The sequence below is a fragment of the Vigna radiata genome, chromosome 8 (assembly GCF_000741045.1).
Source record: "Vigna radiata var. radiata cultivar VC1973A chromosome 8, Vradiata_ver6, whole genome shotgun sequence".
In the NCBI taxonomy this organism is placed as follows: domain Eukaryota; kingdom Viridiplantae; phylum Streptophyta; class Magnoliopsida; order Fabales; family Fabaceae; genus Vigna; species Vigna radiata.
The window spans coordinates 5,744,456-5,770,296 of NC_028358.1; the positions used below are offsets into that span (position 1 = coordinate 5,744,456).

The 25,841-nt window shown below is 30.7% G+C and overlaps 3 protein-coding genes across 3 annotated transcripts; 1 reads left to right on the top strand and 2 right to left on the bottom strand.

Annotated features, from left to right (window-relative positions):
- Positions 1-1,663: 1,663 nt before the first annotated feature.
- Positions 1,664-2,293, bottom strand: LOC106770131 (isoaspartyl peptidase/L-asparaginase-like). Its single transcript, XM_014655955.1, has 2 exons — positions 1,991-2,293; positions 1,664-1,678 (listed from the first exon to the last, which is right to left on the bottom strand). The coding sequence occupies exons 1-2, from the start codon at positions 2,291-2,293 to the stop codon at positions 1,664-1,666; spliced, it is 318 nt and encodes a 105-aa protein (XP_014511441.1).
- A 3,069-nt stretch (positions 2,294-5,362) lies between these two features.
- On the bottom strand, positions 5,363-6,828 carry LOC106770132 (transcription factor bHLH106). The gene is made up of 2 exons (XM_014655957.2): positions 6,523-6,828; positions 5,363-5,943 (listed from the first exon to the last, which is right to left on the bottom strand). Exons 1-2 carry the CDS (start codon positions 6,751-6,753, stop codon positions 5,521-5,523), a joined length of 654 nt encoding a protein of 217 aa, XP_014511443.2. The 5' UTR covers positions 6,754-6,828; the 3' UTR covers positions 5,363-5,520.
- A 14,866-nt stretch (positions 6,829-21,694) lies between these two features.
- On the top strand, positions 21,695-24,779 carry LOC106771474 (3-oxoacyl-[acyl-carrier-protein] reductase FabG). The gene is made up of 3 exons (XM_014657463.2): positions 21,695-22,198; positions 23,677-23,906; positions 24,404-24,779. The coding sequence occupies exons 1-3, from the start codon at positions 21,709-21,711 to the stop codon at positions 24,680-24,682; spliced, it is 999 nt and encodes a 332-aa protein (XP_014512949.2). The 5' UTR covers positions 21,695-21,708; the 3' UTR covers positions 24,683-24,779.
- The last annotated feature ends 1,062 nt before the right edge of the window (positions 24,780-25,841 follow it).

The window sequence follows — 25,841 nt, forward strand, 5'->3', positions numbered from 1 at the left end:
ATGTCGCACACGTAGGATAAAATATTGTAAAATACCTTTCCTATTTTGTGGAGGAACATTATTATTTTAACGTTGTCATAATATCGAAAGTCTCGTGCTTCGTTGATAACGTTTTTTTTTGTTTTTGTTTGCAACGTTATATTTATTAAAAAAATAAAATTCTCAAAAGATATTAAGGTAGATATTTGGAATAACACTTCATTCACTCTAAAACATATATTCAGAAACCATTCTTTTCTTGTTCTCTCTTGGTTTTATTCTTTCTCTTTGTTTCTTTTTCTAAAAATATTTTGGGTTTGTTTTATTTTCTTTTTAGAGATATTTGCTAATTTTGAGATCCTTAGAAATTTCTAAGAAGCTCCTGTTGTATGCTTGGGATTTGCACAATACGTCACGGTTAAGTTCTTAAGGACAGTGATCTACACGTCTCAGAAGATTGCAGTTTGCGTGTTTGTCAGCATTTTTTTTACTACAATCTTAAGGACTTATACATCAGCTACTGTCCAAAAATAAAAAGGTAAGGAGAGTTAACTCTCTTTTATTTGTTTTGTCGTGTTGAGAAAAATGAATTAGCATTTCTTACTACATTGTGATTGGAGATCGCATGAATAAAGTTCATATGGGTATAAACAAGTCACTTGTTAGTTCTGATAGCACTAATTTGATTTTAAATCAAATATGTCCATTCCTGTGGTGTGTGAAAGTGCTAGAGACTGCATTATTGAGAGGCTAAACTTTGTAATTAGTCAAAGTTTTGAATGATCTATATCCCTTAAGAGTGGTGTATGATTTGCGGCATACACTTGATGAAATCACCTATATGAGTGTCAAGTGGAGCTACTTGCATGAGATTTTAGCATGACCTTTAGAGCACTCATGAATACCGGGCACACGCATGACCTAATAAGCACAATATAACGATAACATCAAGGACTGTGGGGGGTGTACTGTGATTGGTAAACCTCTAACACACTCAAGTGTCTTTGGTTCATATAGCTTGCTATATCAACTATACTGTATGTTAAGTTTCTTAGTCTAGGACTAGTTCATATAGCTTGCTATACCAGCTCTAATGCATTACTTCTTATAAAACTCAAGAAAATTCGTCCTTTCTTTCTTTCAATCTCTTTTTCTCGTCTTTTGCAATATGTGGGAGATTGTTGTACACGTATGATAAAGTAATACAAAATACATTTCCTATTTTTATGGATGAACGTTATTATTTTAATGTTGTGATATTACTGAAAGCCTCGTGCTTCATTGTTGCCAAGGTTCTTTTGTTTTTGTCTGCAACATTCATACTTATTAAAAAAATCTTTTTCTCAAAACACTAGTATAGTAAAAGGAATTGGCATCGGTTATTTTTGACCATAGACACCGGTTTCTCAACCGGTGCATATCCTGACGAGGTAATGCCTCGGTTGTGAACCGAGTTAGTATCTCGTCCTGTACTGCCTCGGTTGAGACCTGAACCGAGACAGTATAATGGTTTTTATTTTTTTTTTCTAGCCCCACGTTTAGCTTATTGTCATAAGAAATTAGTAGGCAAATTCTTCCAACCCGTGACATGAGCACAAAAACGTCAAAAAATATAACCAGATTTCAAAGTTTCACTTGAAATAATTGGTCAGCACAAAATGATACAATAATAAGGCCAGCCAAATCACCACAGCACTTCCTGAAGAAAAAAAAGAGACCCTTAAGTGTATTAAAGTGAAACAAGCAAGAATTCAACTCAAGATTTTGTTTATATAATTTTTTCAGCACAAATAAGTTTTTCAGAACCTATGGCAGAACATTGTTTCTCTCAGTCATTCCATCAAACACCTTATCCACATCCTTCAAAGCCCCACACTTCCCATCCTCTCAGCCATTCACTCAACCCTGTTGTCTTCACGACGAACGCGTGAAACCCTTTACCAATTTTTTTTTTTTTTTTTTTTTTTTTTTTTTTTTTTGCGGTGATAAAATGGCTTGAATGAAGAGTAACTTGTTGTCTTGCAAATTCCTCAGCTCCATCGAAAGCGAGATAAATGTGAGGCGTCTTCTCCATGACTAATCGAGCATCTTCTCCATCACCATACATAAATACATAATACGTACCTGTGACGATGATTGATATGATACATACGACGCGCTTAACCACGTCGAGAGGAGGCAATTTGGCTTTGAGAGCTTCGATGCCGATTTGGAGGCAATGGTGGAGGGCTTCCTTTCGTGGCTGACAGCGCTCCGATGGTAGCGAAAGGGGGATGTCGCTGGTGCCGCCGTGTAGAGCTATGGCCCAAACCATACGTTGTTGTTGTCTGCTGATTGTGTCTCTATTGTGAGGATGGTCGGGATTTGCAGAGGGAGGAAGAGTGACGTGCCGACACGCATTGCACCTTCTGTGAGTATACGGCAGAGGAGATCCGGTTGGCCACCGACAACTTCTTTGAGCGACTGAGGTTGAAATCCGGCGGAGATTGGAGCAATGTTTACTGGGGACGCTGCAACCACTCCACTGTTGTCGTCAAGATGCTCCCTTTCTTTCTCTCTCTTATTTCCCAGCGATACAGCGCCTAACAGCCACCACGCTGCCGCCGCCGCGTCTTTGCCGCTCCATGAGAAAGAGTTTCCACCATCGCAGCACCGTCGCTGCTCTCGCTGCACCGTTGCACACTCTTATCGCCTTCGCACATCTTCGAGAAAAAGGAGAAGAGGAGAGGTGCTAGGTTTTTGGGGAAAAGTTTCCTCAAAGATTAGGTTTTCCTGACTTTTAAAGTTTGAAAGGCTTATATGCCTCGGTCTATCTGCCACCCGAGACAATTTCTTTGCCACATGAAGTTTATGCCTCGGTTCACTCTAGCAACCAAGACAGTATTCTCTTTAGACACCGGTTATCTGACAACCGAAGCATATAATGTTTTTATAATTACAAGACTGCCACCATGTACGAGTTAAAAATGTGATCTTTTACTAGTGAAAGATATTTTGGCAAATATTTTGGATCATTTGGATCATGGGCCTAGTGATGACGGTTGAAAAACCGTTATTTTCATACTTAATTTTGATATTAAATCACACCCTTTATGGCTTAGAATTAGCTTGAAATCATGCATTTTTCTTAAGTTAGAGAATAAGAGAGTCAAAGTTGGTTTTCTTGGTTTTATGCTTGGTTTCCGTTGATTTTGTAGGTTTTTGGAATGAATTGAAAGAAAGGTTGAAGATCAAATGGTTGCAGTGCAGAAAAGTCAACCAGAATGCAGAAAAGTCAACCAGTCAACAAGAAAAGTCAACCAATTGACCAGAATGCTGAAAAGTTGACCAGAGCGTTGTTTTCTGTTGCAGTGAGCGCTGAGCGGCCAAATTGAGCGTTGAGCGCCAAAATTGACCGCTGAGCGTCCAGGCGATTAGAGGCAAACCACTGAGCGCCGTTTTTGAGCGCTGAGCGCTGGGGACACGGGCTTGGACCTGTTTTATGCTATTTTTATGATTTGTTTGGGCTTGAACTTGTTTTCTGTTATTTTTATGTCCTATTTAAAGACTTGGACACCCTAGGGTTTGTAATCTTTTGGCAGGCAGAGACGTCCAGAGCTTTTCTACACTCCTTGGAGGCGGTTCCTTGGATGCTTAGGCTCCAATATACCAAATTTAGGGTTTATTCTTCCAAACCCTTTGTTGTTGGGGAACAATGTAATCTTTTGAAACTCTCTTATATCAAAATTCTTATTTTCTTTATATGCTTACATATGCTTATATTATCAATTGTTGGGTTTCTTACCTTTGCTTAATGCTTTTATCGTTTAACTCATTCGGTAAATGTTGTTTGTCTTTATTGATACAGAGACGTACAATAATGTCATGAACTGGTAGGAAATTCNTTGATTAAGCTAATACCGCCTAGAGATAGGGGTAGGACAATCAATTGAATTTTGCTTCCATTTATAATGCATTGCTAATTACTAGGGAAGACTAGAGATAGTAAGCCAATAATTAGTAATAGGCTCTTTTTGCCAAGAGATTGGGTTTAGGGTAGACTAAGAAAGTTTGCATGACAATATGATAATAAAGCAAATTAAATTAGAAAAGTAGATATAAGAGAGTGGATAAGATGAAATTGTAAGCCCCAACAACTCCATTCATCCATATCTTTTCCTAGCCAATTGATTCACTTGCATTTGCATGTTTATTTTTGTTCTTTGCATTCAACACTTAAATTTAATTATTTCTCAAGTCTTATGCGATCAGTTTACATGAAAGTTAAGGCCTAAGAGTCCTTTGGAAAAACGATACTCAGACTTACCCGTTTTATATTACTTGATAATGATATGGTACACTTGCCAGAGACTTAACACCTAGTTCACCAACTCTATAAATAGAGCACCCCATTCACTCCAAAACAGATCATCAGAAACCATTCTTCTCTTATTCTCTCTTCTATTGGTTTTATTCTTTTTCTTTTCTTCTTTTCCTAAAAATATTCTAGGTTTGCTTTATTCTCTTTTTAGAGATCTTTGATTGTTCCGAGATCCTCAAAAATTTTTGAGAAGTTTTTGTTGTATCCTGGGAAACTTGTGCAATATACCGCAGATAAGTCTTTAACGACAATGATCTACATGCCTTAAAAAATTACGGTTTCAGTTTTTGTAAGCAATTTTTTACTACATATTATACCTCCAATTATAAACTTAAATGAGTTTAAGTCTTTATTACTGTATAAACTCAATTTTCTTAACTCAATTTTATTATTTTTATTTAACGTGAGAATTAAATTAACACTTAATATTTCAATCCAACATAATGACAACGTCTATGCATGTCACTGGAGAGTTGTCCTTTTAGACAAGGTGACAATTGGAATCATGGGGAAAGAGGTGGTTCCTTTGTGCAGAAAGATTATTTGATTGATCGAGAAGTTTTGAAATTTGCAGAGAAGGGTATTGGTTGTTGTGATGAGGTTCTCTTCCAGACCTTTTACCCATTTCCTTCTCTAAAAGCTAAGACTTGGGAACACATTATATTCCTCTGCCCATAGCATCAGAAACACCCTGCTCTCTTTAGAATCAGTGTATGTGCTAGGTAAAAGCTAACATTGAAAGAGAAACGAATATGCCATTTTCAACACCTTCGAAACTCACACAACCTTTACTTTACAGAATATCACAGACTCCTCCAATTCTTTCTTCACTCACATCCAATGCATATACACTACTTTCACATGCAAAACATTCCTAAACCCTAACCTCCCTTTTACATCATATCCTAATAATCTTCAAGTAAAAACTTGACATTTTAACAACTTTTTTTATCTACGTGTTATCACTTTATTATTGATGTATTTGAATTTATGTATAAAAATATATTTGAAACAGACCCATCACGTACTACTATGTATGTTTTGTCAAAAAAGTAGTAAAAAAAAAAAATTCATTAAAGTAAACATTTTACAGTTTAACTGAAGGAGTTCATTTGTTTTATAGAGCAACATGGTGAAACAAACCCTATCTCATGTCACAGCTGCAAAACGGTTTATGGCAGTTAAGCGATGGACTTTGGTCCCACCACACGGCGTCGTTTGGATGTGCTGTTGTGTTCTAGCAGAGAGTTCAACGAACTGTCCAGGAAGTGGATCGATTCAACGCCGTGATCTTTGTCGGTGGCCACCACGAGAACGTTGCGGGTTCTTCCGCCCAGCGTTGCGATTTCGGCTTTTAGTGTCGTGAGGTGCAGAGACTTGAGAATTTTGACGAGATCAGGGATGAGGTCGGAGCGGTCCTCACAGCACAACGACGCCTTGAATATGACTCGTCCGTCACCGCCACTCTCGTCACCGCTGGTGGACAGAACGGAGACCTCGTCGGTCTCTGAAGGAAACGTTTCGCATAGAGTTATTTCCGACATCTGCTGCTTCAACTCCTTCAACCTTTCGACCACCTTGGCCAAGAGTGAAGCCTTGTCGGTCTGCACAAAGTCGTTGAAAAACTATTTGACTTTCTCGAAGGTTAAAAAAACAAGCCAGAAAGAATCCTAGGATGGAAGAAAAACAAGAAAAAGACTACACAACAAATGTGTTTAAGGTGTAGAATGTAAAATTGTGAGAAAATTGAACTAGAAGAAAAAGATCCAACGTCGAGCTGTTTCATTTTTTCTTATTTTACTTTTAAAAATACTTACTTTGTGAAAAAAGATTTAATTTTGAGTGATAAAATTGTATATAATTTATGTGGGGTTATGTTAGAAAACATCTTTACAATAGAAAATAAAAGAATATTCAAAAGGGTCTTACGATTACAATCATACATTCCTATGATAAAGATGAACTGATATATATAAAATGAGTTAACTATTATAGTCAAAAGGTGCAGTTAGTCAAAAAAGTATGCAACCTTTCTGAGAAAAAGAGAGAAGAAAAGGCAAACATTTTACACGGTTTGTTGCCATTGGAATGCCCTCAAAACTAAAAACGTGGAGGCAAATATATGAGCATGAATAAAGATTGATAGAGTAGTATGAAATAAAAAGTTTAGCAGTAATATATACCTTGGAATTACAAGGAAGAAGAGTACGAAGCTTATTGAGGTGAGCATTGATTCTTTCCCTTCTTCTCTTCTCAGCCTCTTTGTGGTTCCTCAAAGCAGCAAGGGCTTTATCTTGAAGAGGTGGTGCATGAAATGGTTGGAAAGATGATGCAGATTCAGGAAAGAAAGAACCATTGGTGTTTGAAAGGAACTGAAAGAGCTCAGAGTGATCCATCTCTATCTGATGCAGCATTTCAGATAGGTTTGAGGTCAATTTATGAGAGAAGGTGAGAGAGAGTATGTAATCTTATAGTTTCAGGTTGTGTGAATGGTCTTTCATACTTATGGTTGTGCTTTTTGACTGCACCCAAGAGAGAGAACTCTATCATAAGTGTGGAATGAAATAGAGTAATGATACTCACTTGCACACACACTTTTTCTGTTCAAATTTTGGATCATATTTAGATTAAATATATTTTTAATTCTTAAATTTAAATGTATAATTATAATATATATTTTTCAAATTTTGATATACTTTAATTTTTAATTTTTTTTAAAAAAATAGATGTATTTTTTAATTTATATTAATTTTTTTAATATAAATTAATATTTAACTTATTTATATAATTTATTACGTTTTATTTTAAATACTGATTTAATATATTATTTAACATGTAAAAAAAATTAATATCATTAAATTAAAAAGATTATATTTATTTATTTTAAAAATTTAAACAAAAACTCATTTTAAAAATTTAAACAAAAATTTTAGGTTTAAGTATAAAAATTAAAAACATATTTAATTTTTATTTTATATGTTTTAACCAATATGATTTTTTTTTCGAAAACATACTCATTTTAAAAATAATTTGTTCAAATAATTTGTTTCCACTTTAATCCTCAAACTACTAGATTCTTTTATTGTTCACATTGAGATTTGTTCTCTAAAACTAAGAGATCTGATTTTTTTCAATTTACTTTTTGAAAAAAATGAAAAGCAAAAGATGATAGGAGAAAATGATAACACGATTCACGAAGTCCACTCTAAGGAAACCAAATTCTCAACGTATGTACAGCCAATGGATTTAGTTGATTTATTTGAACAATTTTTCTAAATATTTAATCTGAAAATGTTGAAAGTTTCACATCAACTGGATATAAAAATAATTTATAAGTGAGGTGCAAATCACACTTTATAAGTCCATTTTATGGGGTTGAATTAGACTTAAACCCAGAGCTATCGTTAAAGCCTATCTTAGCGAGTTCTAAGTGAACATTTCTGTTTTCACCCATTGTCCGGTTGCTATTGGATCATCCAATTTCTACTATCACGCACGAGATGTCTATATCTCAGCGTGAAAAGAGTGTGTTGGAAGTCTCACATCTAGTTTTGTAGGATTGAGTTATGCTCAAACCCACTTTCTAATAAAAAAAAACTATTTAATATATTATTTTACTTTATATTTTTCTTTATATATAATAAGTACAAAATTTATATTTTTTTTCTCAATTATGTATCCTTTGGGTTTTATTTATTATTTCTCTCTCTCTCTTTCTCTCTCTCTCTATATATATATATATTTATTGAATTAACTTTTTAATTCTAACTCACTTGTGTATGTGAGAATATTAAATTGTTACGTTGTGTGATGATTATAGGTGTATAATCAATTAAAATGTATGCCTTAAGTTGGTTTACTTGATTGCAAAAGGGTCTATTTTTATCCTGACATTATCAAAGTGTTGGGAAGTATTTGATAATTGAAAATATTACAAAGTGTTCTTCTTTAGTTAAAAAATATTGAATGGGTGATGTTTTTCAGTAATATCAATTTGTTTTCTTTCTATGCTTTCTAATCTCACATTATCCATTTGTTATACGCTATCTTTTGAGTTTTTTATACTATTCTTTCTATTTATAAAATACCCTTATATGTGAATTCATATTCAGATAACCTAGACATACTCAAATTCAATACCAAATCTGAATCTAAATTTAGAAATTTTCGAAAGCGATTGATGGTAATTAGGTAAGAGTAGGTATTCTCTCATTTATATTTTCCGAAAGAGGAAATTAATTATCTTAGGACTTGTCACCTTCTATCAATAAAAAGAAAATGAAACGAAAAAGGTTTTTTAATAACCTTTCTTTTCATGAAATTTATTGATTCATTCGTTTTAAATATTTTTTTAGAAATAAATTTAAATAGATTAATAAAATTGTAATATATTTTTTATTGTCAATTTTTTTTAAAAAAATTAACATATTAGGATCTAAAATTAAATTCAAATTGAATTAAGATATGAACGGTTAGAAGTTTGAGACAAGTATTGTTGTTACACATGCTATTGATCTTAATTGATTGTAAAATATAAATTTTGATGGATGGTAAAATGTTATATATTTACACTTTTAATGTTCACACAAATATATCACTACATTATTATAAAATATAAAACGATGAGAATTATTATTATTACATAAAAAAATATAAAAAGATGAACATATTTAAAAAAAATAGGTGTTTAGGGTTTGACTAACTGGATTTTCTATCAAAATTGAACTTGGGTTAAGATTTACTCACTAGATTTAAAAAATATATAAGTTTAATATCTATTTTAATCCCTCGGTTTGTTGGATGTGTTCAAAGTTATCCTCATTTTTTCAAAAGTTCACAAACATCATATATTTTGCAAAATGGTTCATATTAGTCCTTTTTGCTTACGGTGTTAAAAAAACTAACGACAGTATTGTCCCCTGACCAAAGCTGAGTGAGTTGTACACTCATTCATTAAATGACAACAGTGACCCAATTGACATGACAATGTTAAGGCTAACATCATCCAATTGACCCAATTTCAAAATAACTAGGACTTGCTTTTTCAACAAAGAACCAAGAAGAAATGCCAACACCAACCACTGTGCCACTGCGGTGCAACCGAAGACGTCATCGACACCGCATTGCCGTTGGTGACGCTTCCATCTCTACACAAGTTCTTCAATGTTCAATAGTTTGAAAGTTATACGACGACACGTTGTACGCCAATGCATCAATGAAATCTGACAATAGTGAGGAATGTTTTCTCTTTACCATAAAAAAGGTTCAAGGAAACCACTTTTCAATCTTTCATTTGTGCTTGAAGGCCAGACAGTGCCTTCTCATCCATAGGAAGTACCCCACCGTGCAAAACATTCTCCGTACCAACATGCTCTGCTGTATGAGGAAAACAAGTAAAATTATGTTAAAATATCACCATGCAAAGCATTCTCCGTACCAAATATTTGTTAGTAGGGGGAAATTTCGTCTAATAATCTTTCCGGGGACTATTGATCATGCTCTAATCGTGGCTATGTTTGTGATATTTTTAAGTGGAAGAAAGTAGTGTCATTGACCCAAATGAAACTACAAGGAGAAAAAAAGGTAATGTCTTTGATGATCTTTCTGTCTCACTCATACACATTTATTTTTCTCATAACATTGGTTCATTCATTGACTAAAAATGGAATATTGTTCTTTATAGGAAGCAATGTTTTATTTAAACCGGTGCTAGATCCTATCTCCAGAAACATTTTCAGTGTTATTGAACATTTTCATTGTTATTTATAGGAAGCAATGTTTTGTTTAAATCCGCCTCCTAGGGGTGAAAAGAGTGTTTTTGCACCTCTTTCTGTCAAAAGATGACCTCTATGGGTCGTATAAATCTATTTATAGTTCATTAAAACAAAGCATAAACTAGCCCAAGCCCAGAAGACTGACGCTCAACGACGCTGCTCAGCGGTGAGCGCGATACCCTTGGTTCCCCTCAGCGCTAACGCTTAAGCGTTTTTTCGTATCAATCTGAAGAGGCTGACGCTTAATAGTACCGTTCAGCGGTGGGCGTGACATTTATTTTCTCCTCAACATTGAAGTTTAGGCGTTGGCCAGAGACTTCTTTCACAAAGTTGGTGCTCAACGCTAGGTTAAAGCTGAACGGTTGCTACGTTTCTTCATTTGTTCACTTTTTCACCTTCTCTTGAGTGCAACTCTCCTCTCCTTCAACTTCCTTCATTCAATTCCAAATAAAACCTTCTAAACCATGAGAAAACCAAGCATAAAACCAAGAAAACAACCATTGACTTTCTTATTCATAACTTCAAGCAAAATGCATGATTTCAAGCTAATTCCAAGTCATAAAGGGTGTGTTTTGCATCAAATTCAAGTATCAAAATAACGATTTTTGAACCGTTATCACAATCCTAAACTTAGAACTTTGCTTGTCCTCAAGCAAACAAAATGCAACTCAGTCTTTCATCAATCATCACAATGGTTCAATCACATTCAAAACTCTTTTCTTTCAAGACAAGTAATCACTCAATTATGCTCATCAATGGAATTCAGTCAAGATGCACACATGCGTTCACTCTCAGTGCTTATCATGATGTTGAAACAGATGCTATTCTTATGAAGGATCAATTGTTGGGAAACAGGTAGGCTTCATTTTAACACCAAGAAGGGGGGTGAATTGGTGCGTTTTCAAAATCAGAGTCTTTTTGCAATCTTTGATTCAAAGTACAAAACTTTACAAACTTTCTTGAATCGCAAGTTATAGAAAATTGAGTGTAGCGGAAAATCAAAGTAGACAATGCGAATTGTAAAGTCGACTGAATGTAAAAGTATAGGGATAGAGAATTCAAATGCAGGTTTTTATACTGGTTCGGCCTCAATGCCTACATTCAGTGTCCTTCCAGTATCAGGAAGCAAATGCACTATAATGGTCAAGGTTTTTACAACAAGGCTTTTATAGAGACCTCTATGACAAAAATATAAAAACACTTCTCTAACCCTCTAACCAAAATATAGGCAAACCACATAGCAAGACTTGCAACAAGATGTCCACTCTCCTGCAATCTGCAACCCACTTTGAACAATCTTCAAAGTGTACTAGACTCCGCGAGTCCAACCCCTATAGTCACAATAGGTAACACATCAATAACCACAGATGCCAAACAAGATTCTTGATCAACCCAAAAACACCTTAATTGTGCAGATTCTGATCAAGCATGCGCAATGCAGTTCTACTTTAGAAACTCTTCAAAGAAAGATCACAATCGTCTTTTTGATGAGTTCTTGGAGCTCTAATATTCAAACAAACAATCTGAAACAGAATATGAAAATGTTAGATCTCCAAAAGTTCTTTAAAACAGCTCAGGTCACGTCTATTTATAGATTTCTATAAATCTAACACTCATGTAGTCAATTATGCTATTAATAAAGTCGACTGTATTATAACAGCTATAACAATCAAGACACAATAGTAGCAATCCAGTTAAACCAATTAATTTCTTAGTCAATACAGTTGACCAACATTCAATGCTCAACTAACTTTTAAAAATATAGCCGTTACTATTCATGAGCATAACAAAATTTCAAATCAAGCAATTAATACAGTCGAATACGTGGCGCACACAGTCGACTTTGACACTATAGTTTACTTTGAAATTCTTTTCAATGTAAAATCTCACATAGCACTGTTTCTAAAATTCTATGCATAGTCACGAGCTTAATTCGACTTCCCTCATAATGAAGTCGACTTACAGCTTGCAGTAATGCAACACAATGTAAGTTCATAAATGTGCATGTGATTTTCTTCTTTCAAGTCATGTGTAATGCAACCAGATATTATGTAACATATACAAGCTCAGTAAATGTGCATTCACATATCAAGATAATCATAAAAACATGTTCAATAATATATCAATCAATATGCAATATAACATGTAACACATCAACAATCCATGTGTTATTAAAATTGTGTTGTCATCATAAAAAATCATAGTGATATAGATATTGTGTTGTCAACAATCTCAACATACTTTGCCAAAGAGCAGTTCGAAAAATGTCCGAGTGAGCACACCTTGTTTACCAAGAAAAATGGAGACAACATCTTAATAGTTAGTCTTTGTGTAGATGATTTGATTTACACTGGAAATGAAAGAAGCATGTGTGAACAATTTAAAGGATCAATTATGCTAGAGTTTGATATGACTGACTTGGGAAGAATGAGATACTTTCTCGGCATAGAAGTAATTCAGAGTAAAACTGTTTTCTTTATTTGTCAACGTAGATATTCTCAAACAATATTGGCACGACTCAACATGGCATATTGCAATTCAGTAAGAAATCCTATTGTTCCAGGGACAAATCAATCAAAAGATGAGGAAGGCACTAGAGTGGATGTCATGCAGTATAGACAAGCAGTAGGTTGCCTCATGTACTTAATTGTAACTCGCCCAGACTTAATGTTTGGAGTAAGTCTGATCAACAAGTTTATGACAGATCCAAAAGAGTCACACTGGTCAGCAACAAAACGACTTCTATGATATTTGAAAAGAACCATAGAGCATGGGATTTTTTATAAAACGAAAACAAGAAACACGAGTCTTATAGCCTATACGGATAGTAACTACGCAGGGGATTTGGATGACCATAGAAGCACCTCAGGTCTAGTATTGAAGATTGGATCTAGAGCTATATCACAGGCCTCCAAGAAGCAGCCTATTGTCAGCTTATCCATCACTGAAGCTGAATATATTGTTGTAACTTCTTATGCTTGCCAATGTATTTGGATAAGAGGAATTCTAGATCATCTTGGAACAAAACAAGAAGAAGCAACCAACACAATTATATTTTGTGACAATAGCTCTACCATTCAACTGTCCAAGAATCCAGTCTTTCATGGGAAAAGCAAATACAATGCAGTAAGATTCCATTTTCTCATAGATTTAGTAAGGGATGAAGTTGTGAAGTTAAGTTATTGCAAATCAGAAGATTAAGTTGTAGACATCATGACAAAGCCATTGAAGCTTGACAAGTTTGAGAAGCTCCGAGACATGCTTGGAGTAATGTGAGTCAGTGAAGTAAGCTAGTTGCATATGCATCTAGCTTAAGGGAGGGATTGTCGTGTGATTTTACTAGCTTTTAATAATTTAAATAAAACTGGTTTGCAAGACCAATCTTTTCTTTTCCACTATTTTCGGTCAGTTAGCATACAAAATGGTCTCACTTACCACAAAATATGCTGGTGCATTTCATTCAGTTATTTCATTTTGTTATTGTACTTGGGCTTATATAAGTCACTTCCAATTCATTAATAAGACACAGTGTGTTGTTTCCTTTGAGCATGTAAGCACTTTTACTACATTTTACACAACTAGCCTACGTTCCCATGTGAGTTGGTCGGTAAACCGATCGATCAGACTAAAAGCAAAATTAACTCTAAATATAATTATATTAACCATAAGCAAGACCAATATCGTTTAGCAGTAATCAGAAATTTATTCCAAAATCTATAAATACAGGTTTATGGTATTCAAGTAATTAGTTACATTTATTACACATTGATTGCTAACATTATAAGACATATGCTAATTTTAGCATCTAAGTGTTTTCTGTAAGTAATAATCTAATTTGATTTAACAACAACTAATGTGAAATGGAAGAAGAACTTTAACCTAAGTTCGAAGAAATGGAAGAAGAACTTTAACCTAAGTTCGAAGATTAAAAATGATTTGAAAAATGATACTTAACCTTCACCCTCAAACCAAAAACATTAACCAATTAAAAAAATAAATATTAAGAAAACGAGAGTTTTAGATAAGCGAAACTAATTTAAACACCCTGTTATGAACTTTACTTAATTCATATAATTCGATTTCTCAAAACTTAAACTCAAATTAAAAAAAAAAAAAAAAATCTCAAAACATACTTGTCAAACAATCACTATCCATCTCGTAATTCAACTAAAAATTTTATTTGAACAGAATTAAAGAATTAAGAACTGAAATGAAAATTGATGAATATACGACTGAAATTAAAAAAAGAAGTTATAATATAAAGAAATTATTTATCATTTTAGAAAAATAGATTCATTTAATTTAAATGTAACCAAATTTAAAGTACAACAAATATTGAGGTGGCTGTGACGGGTAAATTAAAATTTGAGGTGCTTCATAAATCTCTAACTGTTGGAATAAAGTTGCAACAACCAAAAATAGAATCATGCATGTGAATTCAACTTCCATTGCAAAACCAAATAAATTCACGTCCCTACTTATTCATTGTGTTTGAAATTGCCAACTCCTTCTTGCAACTTCTTGCCACAGAAAACATTTTGAAAGGTTTTGAAAAATAAAAAATATTTAAATTATTCTTAATCATGATTAATAAACAAGAAACTATTAAATGTATAATAATAACAATAATAAATAAATAAAAATTAGATACGGACAATGTGATGTTTGTTGTATGACGTGACTTATAATCTAAAAGGTATAATACCTTTTTTTTTCATGGTTAGGAATATTCAAAATGGTTCTAATTTTATTTTTCTATTCAATGTAGTTGTTAAAAGTTTAGAGTTAACTCAACCTTACAAACAGGTGTAAAGTGAGGTTTGCACCTTACTTACTTATATATATATATATATATATATATATATATATATATATATATATATATATATATATATATATATATATATATATATATATNATATATATATATATATATATATATTATAAATTGGCCTTATCTCTAGTCGATGTGGGACTTCCAACACACCTCATTCACACCAAGGTATAGACATGTCGTGCGTATAGTAGAGATTGGATGATCCAATATTGGCCCGACAACGGGTGAAATAGAAATAGAAACCTGTTTTGTAAGGTTGAATTAGGCCTAAAACTCACTTCTAACCGTAGTCCTAAAGAATGTAATTTATGTTCAATTTAGTCTTTTTTCTGTTCAATATAGTCCTAAAGAACTTAATTTGTGTTCAATTTAGTCCTTGTTTGTGGTTCACGGAGTTTATAAAAAGGACTAAATTGAACACAAATTACGTTTTTTAAGATTACATTGAAAATAAATAAAATGGAAACAATTTTGAATATTAACAACCAAAATTGAAAAAAAGAAGAAGGTATTTTACCTAATCTAAAATAAAAATCAAAAATTCTTTCACCAATTACTTATTCTATCAACTTTCAAGCAGGAAAATGCTTGACAACATAGTAAAAACAAGGTTAACACAATTCTATTTAAAAATGTCATAATTTTTTTAAAAAAATATATTTTGAAAAATAAAAAATATTTAAATTGTATTTAATGTTGATTTTTAATCGATATAGAAGTATAAAATGAAATAAAAAGAATAATTATGTATTTAGCTAATAAACTTTGATTAAAGTTAACAAAACAAAACCACATAATTAATTAACACGGATCTAGCATCACCATTTTGGTTCCTCGAATTAAACAGAACAAATCAAAATCAACTTCTACTCATGGCTTTTCAAAATGCAAAAGAAAACAGAGGTGTTAAAATCAGTTTTAATCCACACCAATCTGAATTTTATTTTTTAAATATGAGTTAAAATAGATTATCTCAGTTTCGAACAGGGTTAAAATGGATTGATTCACAACCCATTAACAATGACTTCTTCTAAGTTTTTCATATTTTTAACAAGTTTTTTTTATAATTATTTATTACTTTTAATAATTTCAGTTGACAATTTAATTTTTTTAAATATTAAAATATTATTTAATAATATTTTTAATAATTTATATATTTAATTTATTTATTTGTGAAATTATGAAAATACACTTTATTTCTAACTATTATTTCTATAATAATGTTTGATAACATAGTTTAAAACTTATATAAGTACAAATACTAAGTACAAATAATAATGAGTAAAATTAATCCACTTAGATCATATTGTAATGAATATATAAAATAAATTTTAAAAAATTTCTTGAACGAGTTAATTCATTAATTCATACAAAAATAACGAGTTAAACTAACAAATTTTAGTTCAATTCATGATAAGTTAACTCATTAATCGAATTGACTTACTTTAACATTCTAAAAAATAAATAATAATAATAAAAATAATAATATTTTGATAATATTTTCTAATAATATTTTAATATATTTATGTATTATTTTGTGATTATCTAAAATTATTCCATAATCAATATGGACCAATCACATAATAATATATAAATAGTATTAAAATATTATCAAAATATCGTTATCTTGATAATAAGTTAAGAAGATAAATATAATGAGTCAATATTTGATTTTACTTTTATATCTAATAATAAGAAGAAGAACAAATATAGTTTTTACTTTTATAATATGTCTAATATTTGATTTTTTTATTAATATACTCACCATTTTGGCAATGTTAGTATAAATTTTAAATATATATTTTCATGTTTTATAGATGATTAAAAATAAGAGAAATATAAAATTAGGTTCGGAATTGGGTTTGGGTCATGTCATGTGATGATTTATTTAAGGAGGTTTGGGTTTTGGAATGTTTTCCCAAAGAATATTTATACTTTGTTGAGGACAGAAAGCGAAGCACAAATGGAAATACAAAGAAAGAGACGATAACTTGTTCACATGAAAGCCACCAAAACTGCTAACATAAATAAACAGAGACATGTCAAATCCAAAACCCAATATAGAAACATAGAGGAACCAAATTTAGGAAATATAACATAATAAATTATCTTAATTACACACTTTTATATAAAATATTTTCATAAATATATTTATCCACTGGGTAATATGAGTTATTCTTAATTTTAATTTTATATTTTATTTTTAAATGGTTTCATTGCTAATTTGATTTTTAGAGATTCATTTTTATTTTTAGTAAAATTATATAAGAAAATTTTTAATATTGGACTGTCTTTAATGTATAAATTCGTAAGAAAATATCTTAACACTAACAGTATCAATTATTAATTATTTTTAATAAAATAGAAATAATTTAAACATTTTACATATTAAAAAAAGTGAAAAAAAAAATAGAAATTGCATATGGAGGGATAGATTTAACTATTTCTGGCATATACTAACTAAAAATGAATTCGATGGAAAATTGGAGATCATAACACTAATTTTATAAATAGGAAGACGGAGATTCCTTTAAATAAATATAAAATCTGCTGGTTCTATTTGGGATTTATTTTTTTAGGTTTAAAAATCAATTATTTTCAACAATAAATTATTTTCTAATATAATTAATTATCCAATTAATATTTTATTAAGGTCTATCTTTTTATTTAATTAAAAAATAAGCAAACAATCTAACATTTTTTCACATTTATCTAAAAAATTTATAATTTTAATACATATTTTAATTTCATTAATTTTCTTATAAAATTATAAAAAAATATATAAAATTATAAACTTATAAAGATATAAAATGGTAAAACGTAAAAAATTATATTAGACTATAAGATTAAAAGCCAATAATAAATTATAAAATAATAATTATAACATTATAAAGTTATAAACTTATTAAATCATAAATTCCTAAAGTTATAAAGTCATAAAAGCTTAAAATTATAAAATTATAAAAACTAGAAAATTATAAAATTATAGAATTAAAAAACTATAACAACAACAAAATATAAATGATAAAATTATAAAGTCATACTGTTATAATATCGTAAAACTGTAAAGTTATAAAGTACATAAAAACATAAAATTCATAAAAATTATAAAGTTCTAAAACTCATAAAAGTCATGATCATCATGAAGTCATAAAGGTTTAAAACTCAAAAATAAAAACAAATCATAAATTCATCAAAACTCACAATATAAAAGTTATAACATTTGTCATTGTCGGAGTTTTAATTTGACCGATAATCATATAGTTTTGATCGTTTTGGCCAAACGACCACCATATCATTAATGAGGCCTTCATCAGAGCTTTTACGTGCTCTCAATGTTAATTCACCAATTCTTTACCGATGGCATAGAGACCTTCAGTAATATTCCTTCGGTAATTTATACATTTCTTGTAGTGTATACCACTTAAACCACGTTTATCCAATTTAACAACAAAGCTATGTTTGTATCAAATTTTCAAAATTAAGCCATAAAATAAAACCTATTGTATCGTTAAACCTAATATAAAATTCATAAAACTCATAAAGTTATAAAACTCATAAAAGACAAAAAGTCATAAATACATCAAAATCATAATATAAAAGTTATATCGTTATCAAAGTCATAAAATTTATAAAGTCATGTCATAAAGTTTAAAACAACTCATAAAATAAAAAATCTCTTCAAGCCATAAAGTCGTAATGTTATAAAATCATAAAAGTCATTAAATTCATAAAATTCATAAAAGTTATAAAGCTATAAAACGGTAAAACTTGAAAAATTATAAGGTTATAAGATTAAAAATTAATAACAACATAATATATAAATTATAAAATTATAAAGTCATAAAGTTATAAAGTAATATAAGACATAAAAACATAAAATTCATAAAAGATATAAAGTTATAAAACTCATAAAAGTAATACAATCATAAATCTCATAAAGTCATAAAGTAGGCCAAACACATATTCAATACTCATTATCATCATAATTTCATACATAATTAATCACATGTATATTTATCTATAAATCCACCAACCATTCTAAGATAAATATCATAAACTAACCATCATTTTAATATTTACAAAATCACACATTAAATATACAATAATAGGACATATAATAGAGTTAGACTCTTTAATTTCACTCAGCAAGAATATCTACTTGTCCATCGAGTAATGCTTGAAAGCACGCTCATCCAATGGCAAGATAGCTCGCTTAAAGACCATAAAGTCAGTAGCTCTCTAACTTTAGCTTCGCCCAACAAGTATATTCTTGTCCAGTGACAACCAAGTCAGTAGGTCTCTGACTTTGATGTCACCCAATGAGTATATTCTTACCCAACGAGTCTGCATAATTTTACGATAATTCTGCAAATTTATTTCATTCTAACCCTGCAAGCACAGTCCAACAACCAACACAAATGCCAAATTCAGATTACATCACATTCAATTATTTAAACAACATCATATGCAATACTAATCAGACATCATTCCCAAGTTTATCATTCAATTCAAGTACACCAAATTACAACCCTAATTTCAATTTCTATTTATCAATTCCTAGTCACATAACTCAGTCATACAGGAAAAACACCATACAAGCATACAATTAACAATTACCATGTATCAATCACATAAAAAGTGTGTAATTAGCTCCCCTTGTTTGAGAGACATATGAACTTGCTCTAAAGAATTTCAAATATCTTCAAGCTCACAAGATGCCATATCTAAACCTAAAAATAACATAAAAATGATCAAGAAATACCGTAATGATCATTGATAAGTAGAGACTCATATAAAAGACTAAAAACATGAACACAAGAGAAAAAAGATTCACATGCAACAAATAACATAACAAGATAAAAAAAAGAGTTGAAACTCAACTTACATGAACAAAGAAAAAGATCGACCCAAATTGAAGAGCTCACCGCAAATTTGATGGGTGTCGCACCCCATACAAATCTGATGTGCAATAAGAATGCAATATAGTCTAGGAGGTGACTCCTTCGTCTCTCAAGGACCAAATGCGGTTCGAGACTTAAGTCAAACACGTAGTGGGGGGGGGGGGGGGGAGGGGGTTGAAGGTGTTTGAGATGAGAATTAAACTAAATTAAAGCATGGAAATTAAACATAACCAAACAAAATTGAAAATGCTGGAAGAAATGTGGAAAACATGAAGATCGAACGATCTCTAAAGAGAGACCGAACGGTTTTAACATTGAGACCGAACAATCTCTAAGCCAAAAGTGGAAATTGAAATGCAAGAAAGAAAGGCTGGAAACTGAACGGTAAAAATAAAACTGAAGAGTACAACTTAAAGCAGAATAGAGCAAACAAAGACCGAATGGTTTTAAAGTATGACCGAATGGTAATGAAAACTTGAAAACTAAACAAATGGATGCATAACAAAGCCGAACGGTAATAAAAGCATTCAAACATCAAACTAAAGCAAGAGATACCGAAACTAAACTAAAAATAAAGACTAACCGCCACGGTTGATCTTTTCAAGATTGGGAGCTAGCTTTTCTTCCTTTCAGATTAATTCTATCTTCTCCGTTATTCAATCAAACTAAAAAAAAAATCATTAAAAATAAGTCATAAAACTAAAAATAATAATTCATAAAAAAATATATTTTAAAAATATTTAATTCATCCAAAATAAAACTAATTATATTAAAATCTTTTAATATTAAACTATCCTCAGTTCTTTTTAAATCAATGTCATAGTTAATATTTTAATATATTTGTATTTAAATAAAAATAAATAAAAAATAACAATCTCAAAGTTTATTTTAATTTTAATTTATATTTTTAAAATTATAATTATGAGTTAATATAAAAATGTGGAAAATGTTTAAATACTTTTCAACATTTAATTGAATTTAATTTAATTTTTAATTTCAATACAAAGATATTTGATAATGTTATAAATGTACATAAGATATTTTTTTCTTACACCACATCAATTAAATCATCGATCTAATCATAACGTCCATTCCAATTTTTTGTTCCTTAAATTAATCAACATTTTAATAACTCTCTAAAACTAATAAGCCAGTTTTATTATATCAAATCAATCAACTATTTATTCATCATCAATCCTATTGGTATTCTCCTACTCTAAACTAAACAACATTTTGATAGTTTTTTAAATACATTAATTACAATAACTGGTCATTATATCTTATCAATCAAAATATTAATTCAACCAATTCTTCTTCTTCTTTCACTTGTTAAATATAACTAATACTTTTATAACATTTTAAATACTTAATTTATAATACCTTCCTTTATCAGACCACATCAATCAATATTTTTTATAATGTTTTTGATCAAAATTTTCCATTTGACTCTTTTCATTCTATTTATATGTCCTTTTCTATATAATTTTTTTTTCCTCCTAGCTTTAAACAAACACAAATCCCAAAAGCCAAATAAAAGAAAGAAAAGACCTTTTCCTAACCTAAATAAAAATAAAAATAAAAAAATTGTACATCATGCATACTTAGAAAGAAGAAAATGAGATTTTGACGATGATGAAAAATATGTTTTTAATAGTTTTTTTGAATAATTTTTTTTTCACAATGTATAGTTTATAATTGATCTCTGTTTCAGATATTTTTATAAAATAAATATAAATAAATCAATAAAATAATAATACATAAAAAAAAATTATTGAAATATAAAGATCGTTTCACAATAGGAGATTTCTTAGTAACTATGTGCAGGACCAAAGTCATTTCCACAAATACTAATTAATGCACCTTCTCTATATCTTCTTCCTAAGGTTAATGCTTCTTCATGTTTGTTGTCACCAACCCAACTTCGTCACTCTTCATTTCCTTTTCCCTATAAAACCCCTTCTTCTCTTAATCTCAATGCTCAACAAACTCTCTCTTCAAATGTCTCCCCAACGCTCCCTTGAACCCTGGACCACCCTTGCCGGAAAGGTCGTTATGGTCACCGGCGCTTCCTCCGGCCTCGGCCGTGACTTCTGTCTCGACCTCAGCCGTGCCGGCTGCCGTGTTGTCCTGGCCGCTCGTCGAGTCGACCGCCTCCAGTCCCTCTGCGATGAAATCAACAGGATGCCGTCGCCGGCGGAGCTCGCAGAAGGTGACCGGAGCCTCCGTGCCGTCGCCGTGGAACTTGACGTTGCCGCGGATGGCGCTGTCATCGATAGACACGTGCAGAAGGCGTGGGACGCCTTCGGCCACCTCGATGCGCTGATCAATAACGCCGGTGTCAGAGGTAACTTATTTTCTGAATTTAAATATCAACTGGAAGGAAGATCAGAAAAATTTACTGAAAATCTTTAATATGAGTAAATCACAATGCAGAAATGGTTGAATTGAAATTAGAGAAATCCACGTCGTTGCTTTCGACTTTTTTTTGTGGTACTGATTTCCTGAATTTATATATCAACTCGAACAGAGATAATTTTTTTTTACAGAAAATCTAATATGATATTATATGCAACTAATAATAATAATAATAATAATAATAATAAATATAATAATAATAATAATAATAATAATAATAATAATAATAATAATAATAATAAAAAAAAGTAGGATCGGTTAAATTGAAATTCGAGAAATCCACGTCATTTCCAACTATTGCTTTCGACCTTTCTTGAGATAGTACTTATTATTAGACTTTTCCGAATGTTAATTAGCCACTATGATTTTTTTTTTTTTTTGTTTTTAATCTAACGTTTTCTAATTGTTAAATATTTTAAACATGCAGAAACTGATTTGAAGGAGTTTAGATATTTTGATTATCTATTTGTGTAATTTATTTATTAAGAACTTTTTGGCAGTGAAGGGACATGGAAATATCTTTTAAGAGAGTGTGACTTGAAGACCAGATAAAAATAAATAAATGAATAATTTATAAAAGAAATATATATAAATCTACTGTCTATTAGGTTTTGGGTTGGGAACAAATTTATATTTTGTCGCTAGTTTATGAATCATTTATTTCTTATATATATGTTTATTTGTAAACAACAAATATTTTAAGATTAATTTGTGAGTTAATTATTTTCTGAGTATTTATAATTTGCTTATATGATTGTTAGAAGTGAATTTAAAATTTAACTTAATACCGTAAAGCAAAAAGTATGGATTTCATTTATATATTATAAATTAATTTTGGATATTAATTACGGTGGACCTGGGATTTTCATCACTGATAATTGGATGTTTTAAGTTTAAAGGTAAGATTTAAAAATTGGTGGATAAGTTGTAATTTAGTTTCACTGAAAATGGTTGGTTTTTTGTTTCTGAATCTGATAAAGGAATAAAGTGTGTGCGAAAGGGAAAATCAACTGTATATTGTTTTTGACACTGGAAACGTCAGGACATTGACAAGTGAAGATTTGGTTAACGTGCACAGTGATTTGGAGAAATTGATGCCATTGTTGAATAAAGCATTCGATTTCTGAACCCAAAAAAAGCATGATCTTGATTACGTTGTTTTTGTGGTTTTAAAGGAAAGTTTTCTCTTACCCAAAAGATGGTATTATTTAATCGCTGGGTTTAACCAAGGAGAAAATATACGTTTTTGGTGCTCAAAGATCTTTAACTATATAAAGTGATTGATGTAAAATTTAACCCAGTAAGAGGGTGATTGTTGAAAAAATTGAGATGTGGCCTATCATATACTTTGTTGGTAACTCACTGATTGTAGAAAGTTGTGGTGTTTCATGGTTGTGTGGCGTGAAGGAACTGTGAAGTCACCATTGGAATTGTCTGAGGAGGAATGGAACCATTCATTCAGAACGAACCTAACTGGGACGTGGTTAGTTTCAAAAAGCGTATGTAAACGCATGCGTGACGCTCAGAGGAAAGGATCAATCATCAACATTGCTTCAATTGCTGGTTTGAATCGTGGTCAAGTGCCTGGTGGAGCTGCATATTCATCTTCTAAAGCAGGTGTCAATATGCTGACAAAGGTAAACCATAACCACTTGGCGTTTGTTTTTTCTTAATTAAAGAAACCCAACTAAAGCTAGACACTCATCTTTGAATTTCTTCCTTTCCACATTGAATTTCTTTACATCTCACTTTGTGGTTATCCTTGGTCTGTTGAATGGGAATATTCCATTGGAACACAGAAATTTTGAAAAGAATTGTCGTTGACTTCTACTGTTCAGATATTTATTTAATTTAAAGTCAGAATTACATGTGGTTTTAATTGCTCCAATGTAAAAAAAAAAAACAAACAAGTTGCTTATTTCGTCACTTTCTTAGTTTAAAAACTTGAAAGATAAATTGACGTAAAATGTTAGAGAAGACTCTGCTTTCTTATTTGTTGCTTATTTCATCACTTTATTAGTTTAAAAACTTGAAAGATAAATTGACATGAAATATTACAGAACACTCTGCTTTCTTATTTGTGGGTTAGTTTAGGATCATGATTTGTAAGTTTGTGTAATATGTTGTTTGACAGGCGATGGCATTGGAATTGGGGGCACACAAAATCAGAGTGAATTCCATATCACCAGGACTTTTCAGATCCGAAATCACTGAAAAATTAATGGAAAAAGATTGGTTGAAAAGGGTGGCGATGAAAACAGTACCCTTGAGAAGTTTTGGTACTTCTGATCCAGCATTAACATCCTTAGCTCGTTATTTAATTCATGATTCTTCTGAATACGTATCTGGCAACAATTTTATCGTCGATGCTGGAGTCACCTTACCTGGCCTGCCTATTTTCTCCTCCCTATAAACCAATCATAATAAACTTTTACATTTTATATTCATTTAACAACCCTTTTACACATAAGCTCAACTAAAATATTGTACCCTTAATTTTAGACATGTATTATCCCTTTAATGTCAAATAATTTAATATATTATTATAACTTCTTTTACATATGATATATAATGGTGTAAGAAAATATAATATTTCTATCCGCGAGTTAATAATTTTCTTCAAAATAATACAAGATTATTAAACTATATTATATCATATAGATATGCATTTTTTCAAAGAAACTAAACTTCAGTCCACAATTTACTGGTTAGCACCATCACCAATTGCATGCTCATCTATTCACTTTATAGAAGAAATAACTGAAAAAGAGAAACAAAGGAAGATAATAAACTAATGATAACTTAAAAATATACAATTCTTATATAATAATATATTTTTTAATTACTACAAAAATGTTGTAAATAACTTACAATAAAAAGGTGAGGAATAAGAATGAGACGCTAGAAAAGTAGGTTCAACCTTTTCTAACCTACATACCTACACTCATACACATGCACATGGGTAATGTGTGTAAGGTACCCACACACATACCCATACTGTACATTCTTTTATTTTAAGATTAAATCAAAACCACAAATAAATATAAAACAGTCCACTAACAAATCAAGTAAAAATGTTCTTCACAAAAAAGAAATATAAAATCAACGCAATAACGAGAGACTATAATATATGTAAATCAAAGATTCTAATGTTAAAATAAAAACTTAAATGTCTGGAATCAGTTGTGAAAGTTTTAACTCAATCAACTAGGAAAGAAACTAAAAGAAAATTGCGGACGAGGTTAAAGATGTATTAAAATTATAAAATTATAAGTTATAAAATTGTAAAACTGTATGTGTTGGTATTATAGAATTATAAAATTATAAGATTTTATATATATATATATATATATATATATATATATATATATATATATATATATATATATATATATAAAGTGAAAATGTGTTATATGTTATGTTTTATAAAGTTGTTTTCTGAGATGTGAAACTGGAGAATTTGTACTGTGAATGAGTACTTGTAACTCTAATGAATAATTTTTTTAGTATATTGGTTATGTTTTAATGCGTACAGAGAAAGGAAATATTTAATATTTCTTTTTATGCAAATT

Coding starts and splice junctions, on each gene's coding strand:
- LOC106770131 (XM_014655955.1), bottom strand. CDS start 2,293: ATGGTTTGGGCCATAGCTCTACACGGCGGCACCAGCGACATCCCCCTT.
- LOC106770132 (XM_014655957.2), bottom strand. CDS start 6,753: ATGCTGCATCAGATAGAGATGGATCACTCTGAGCTCTTTCAGTTCCTT. Junction 5,944..6,522: donor TTCTTCCTTGTAATTCCAAG/GTATATATTACT, acceptor GACTTTGTGCAG/ACCGACAAGGCTTCACTCTT.
- LOC106771474 (XM_014657463.2), top strand. CDS start 21,709: ATGCACCTTCTCTATATCTTCTTCCTAAGGTTAATGCTTCTTCATGTT. Junction 22,199..23,676: donor CAATAACGCCGGTGTCAGAG/GTAACTTATTTT, acceptor TGTGGCGTGAAG/GAACTGTGAAGTCACCATTG. Junction 23,907..24,403: donor GTGTCAATATGCTGACAAAG/GTAAACCATAAC, acceptor GTTGTTTGACAG/GCGATGGCATTGGAATTGGG.